The sequence below is a fragment of the Pararge aegeria genome, chromosome 17, assembly GCF_905163445.1.
Source record: "Pararge aegeria chromosome 17, ilParAegt1.1, whole genome shotgun sequence".
In the NCBI taxonomy this organism is placed as follows: Eukaryota; Metazoa; Arthropoda; class Insecta; order Lepidoptera; family Nymphalidae; genus Pararge; species Pararge aegeria.
In genome coordinates, this window is record NC_053196.1 from 10,908,907 (window position 1) to 10,913,613 (window position 4,707).

General features: G+C 37.3%; 1 protein-coding gene across 1 annotated transcript; it reads right to left on the bottom strand.

Moving 5' to 3' along the window:
• LOC120631184 (basic helix-loop-helix transcription factor amos-like) lies at nt 1–1,578 on the bottom strand. The gene has a single exon (XM_039900655.1). The coding sequence runs from the start codon at nt 1,539–1,541 to the stop codon at nt 561–563; it is 981 nt and encodes a 326-aa protein (XP_039756589.1). The 5' UTR covers nt 1,542–1,578; the 3' UTR covers nt 1–560.
• Between the last annotated feature and the right edge of the window lie 3,129 nt (nt 1,579–4,707).

Here is a 4,707-nt window from a genome sequence, read left to right on the forward strand (position 1 = left end):
GATTTAATCTAAAGGTTAACGAATTTATTTATAAACCATGTTTTAATTATTAACATACAAAATGTACAGAGTTGGAATTCAGTCATAGCTATGGACCTACCTTCTACATGTTTTTGGTATACAGCTGTATATTTATAACCTAATTGTTGTCTTTATATAATAATATATCTATACATTTGTGAATTCCACTACAAGTTGAGATGGGAATGCGGGTGCAGTTAAGATGGGAGCGGGGTAACCTGTTAGGGGATGACAGTTATAGCCCATACATCGCAACATCGGACCGGAACGCGAAATCGCTTGGCGGCACGTCGACCAACCTTGGCCGAAGTCTCCCACAAATCAAGAATTCTATTTTACCTATAAAACATTATGTCACATTAGTTTTAGCATTATACCCTTAATAAAGTATCACAATTTCTTATTACATAATCGCCTTATTACTAGTTTATAAATCTAGTTGTCTAAACTTCGAATCTTTACACAATAATCAATAAACAATCTTTTATAACAGCATGGAATAAAATAAGCGTCTTTAGATCAGTCCAACAAGTAAACTATCACGATTGACCATTCCACTCGCCTTCCATTCGCCACACAGAAAATGCATAACTTAACTTATCCTGAGCTAGATATTTTCCGTGGTCGATACTTCCGGAATCGCTGCTAACATCACTGCCTGTGGAGGAAGTCTCACTGTTCGACAGAATCTGGTACAGGAATTCGATGTACTGTGTGGCCAGTTGAAGGGTTTGTATCTTCGATAGCTTGTCACTTGGTAGCGATGGAATAATTTGCCTCAAACTCGCGAAGGCTTCGTTTAAACTTTGCGTTCTCTGCCGTTCTCTTACATTAGCCATCACCCTTTGTATCTGCATCTCTTCGAAAGACTGAGCTTTCTTACGGGATGATTTCGAGGAGCGTTTTCTTGATGACCTCTGGTCTTCGTTCTCATCACTACGCTCCTCTGTTGAAGCTCTGTAGACATTTTCACCGTGTTTTGGAATACCGTTCGCCTCGTAATAATTTGTCACCCTGTCTTGTGAACTCGAGTCATCGAAATACACACTCCGCGAAATCGATCTTTGATCTGGAACGTATAATTGATCGTACGGAGTATAATGGGTCCGAGGGTAGTCTCTTTCATCACCGTCGAAGATAACGTTGGACGTCCAGGACTGCTGAATGTGTGGGGGTCGGTCGGGACCGTTGCTCAGGTCCATTAGATGTGCGGGGGACGATGGCGCGAAGCCCTGCATCTCCGCATCCCTTTTAATTTCGACTGGTGCGTAGTTAAAGTATCGTTCGTCCTCGTCGATGTACTCCGTCTCGTCTTCCCGTTTTATAAGCACTCTGTTATCACAACTTTCGTAACTCATAGTTCGAGATCCGATCGCCGGCAGACCGTTGGGGATATCGTGTAACATGCGGAGGGTGTCAGCGCAAGCGCTTGCAACCACGGACTGAAAGAAGTCCTGAGACGCGGTCCGTCCTCCGCCCCTACCCGTCCCTTCATTGACAAGATACAAAAAAATAGCCATTTCCAGTGCGCGGGATCCGAAGCGCCTCCCGCCCAGTGTGCCGCCTCCTACCCGCTATTGCGGTTACTCGTTTGTTAGAGAGGGACGGAAACATTGGAACCCAGTCAATCGTTGGTGTTTATCTTGTCCGTCATCTCAGAAATGCATTTACTGATTATACATAGGTAGGTAGATTTATAGATATGCGCTTCGGTCGCCATAACTGATCGCATCGGTAAATGTGCATCCTGTAAGATTTCACTGCATTGGCAGTAGGTATTTGTTTCTTGGAATATATTTTGTAAAGATACATATTTGTTCCCCATATAGCTTTCTATTAATTAACGTTTCGTGACATTTTATAGGCAAATAGATAAAATAACCAAAACTGTTTAATTTACCTACATCCGACTGATGACATAATTATTTTGAAGATGTCTTTGTTTACTTTGTTACATATGTACGGCTCAGCGACTTAACCAGTATTGATGAAATGCTTGCTAATTTTAAATGTGAAAGAGTGTTTGTTTGACTTTACTTTTCGCCCAAACTAAGCAATTAATCGTTTTTATTTTTGGCATAGCGTTAGTTGAAAGGACGGAGAGTAACAAGCTACTTTTTATCTCCGAAACATACTTATGGTGTCCACAGGTTTTTTAAAAAAACCGTAATAAGCGTAAACAACAGCTAGTTTCGCATAAAATAGTTTGCAGCTTATTGACAGAATCTTAAAAACTGAAAACTAATCATATTATTCTTTAAAAAAGGCTACTAAAATCAGACTTATACTTATGATTTATTTTATTTATCATTGCCGATATTATTGTAACCAAAAATATCGGCGCCACCCTTGCTTTAAAAGTTTTTATGTCGGCGCGACGCGTCGCTTGGTCGCCTGTATAGCTACTAAAAATATCCTTGACGTAATCGGACCAAAGGAGTCGGGATCCCACGGGCAGACCCGTACAGGAATAATATAAATATTTAATATAGATATATTTGTCTAACGATCTTCGGCGTTCGCTGTGTGACGGGAGTCTGGATAGTATCACGAATATTTTACGTCGGCACCGACAATCGGTGTGACCATTTCATACCAATCCACTATAACCTACTCGAATAAATAGGACTACCTATATCAAAACCACTATGTAGACACCTACCTTTTTGGTTAGGTATTGGGAGCAATACATTAATTCATAATGCTAAGTGGAATGCGCTTCCATTGAGCATACGACGATCCAAATCACTGGCGATATTTAAAAGAGCAGTTAAGGCCCATTATATTGTTAACGACTTTTAATAGTATGTATATATGTACTTACTCATTTATTGTATGTTAAAGTATTTAATTATGTAAGTGTTGTTATTATATATATTAGTTTATTTTTATATTTATTTATTTATTATATTAGTTACTTTTTATCTATTTGTGTACACTAGTTTATGTATTAGCATGTAGTTATTTGCATGTATGTATTTTAATATTTGTACCACCAGCAGTCTATTCTTCTCTTCTCTTTTTTTCCTAATTCTAAGGTTGCCTGGCAGAGATCGCTATTAAGCGATAAGGCCGCTTTTTGTATTACTACTTCTTTCGATGTTTCTGTTTTTGTTATATTTTAAATGTTGTGGTATACAAATAAAGAGTTTAATAATAAGTGAAAATAGAAACTACCTTCAAAAATTATTAACATCAAAAAAAAAAAAATTTTGCTACAGAATGAAAGGGAAAACATAAATTTTAATTATTCCTCAAAAATATATTTTTTTGTCTTCAAGGGGCTTTGTCCTTGACACCCTACCGACAAAGACGTGTTGCTAGGCGATTAAGCGTTGTGCTACGATGTCACAGGCTTAGTAAGACTGTGACACTCCTATGGTTACTCCTGGTTAGGGGGCGTTCATAAAATACGTAAGATTTTTAAGGGGGGGAGGGGGCGAGTCAAATCTCATCTAATCTTACGTTGGAGAGAGAGTGGGTCAACCCAAATATCATGCAATCTTTTTTCCTGATTAAAACCAAAAAAAATTATACTATTTTGGTCCATTGGTCTTTTTACAGTAACAATCCAACGCGTTAACGTAAGAAACCCACATTATGAAAAATCTCACTTGAGATTGGGAGATGGGGGAGTAGGTTGAATAATATCTCGCGAGATCTCACCAGGGGAGGAGGGAGGGACAGACAATTTAAAAAAACACCTCATGTAATTTATGGACGCTCCCTTAGCCAGCTACCATCTTAGACTACATCATCTCTCAGATTACAGTTAAGGGCTAGCTTGTAGTGTTATAAAAAATAAATCACTACATATCCATTTAGGACATGTTCATATTTCAAAAAAGGCATAGACCTCGAAAGTTCTAACAATCACCGGTTATAAGAACCGATTTTGTTCAATTTGGTTTTTAAATAAGTAAGTACATAGTCTATGTTGCTTCCTGATAATTTAAATTTATATTGTTAAAGACATTGTTAAAATCGGTCCAGTAGTCTCAGAGCCTATTAAATAAAATAAACAAATAAATACATTTCGACAATACACACATCGCCGTCTAGCAACAAAGTGACTGATGAATATTTTTATGAATAATATACATAAATACAAAAAAACACCCAGACGATGAAAAACATTCATGTTCATCACACAAACATCTTCCAGTTGTGGGATCGAACCCACAGCCTTGACTCAGGAAGCATTGTCGCTGCCCACTGCGCCAATCGGCAGTCAATTCAGTACAAACAAACAAATAAACAAAACATACCTTTCCTCGTTATGACATTAGTTTAGATTGTAAAGTTACCGTAAGAAAGTATCCACCGTACGTATCATATTCAGTTGTTAACAAACTCTTATTAAGAGAAAGAGTTTATCGATATCGTCGTTAGATTATATTTGTTCAAGTGAAGGGTTATTTAACTTTTGGTGTATTTCGGGAATAATTACCAACCGCAGCAGTGACGAACCCGACGAGTTATTAATAGGTTAATTCAATACATATTTTAAAAATTTCGGTTGGATGTAGGGCGCATCTAACTGTATTTGAATGTTCAGTACGCGTAGTTATACAGGCATTTTTAAAGCATAATATGCTTTAAAAATACCTGAAATGTTTAAACTTTTTAAAAAGTTTTGATTTAAAAAGTTTTAACTTTTGGTACGTTGAATAAATAAAATAAAAA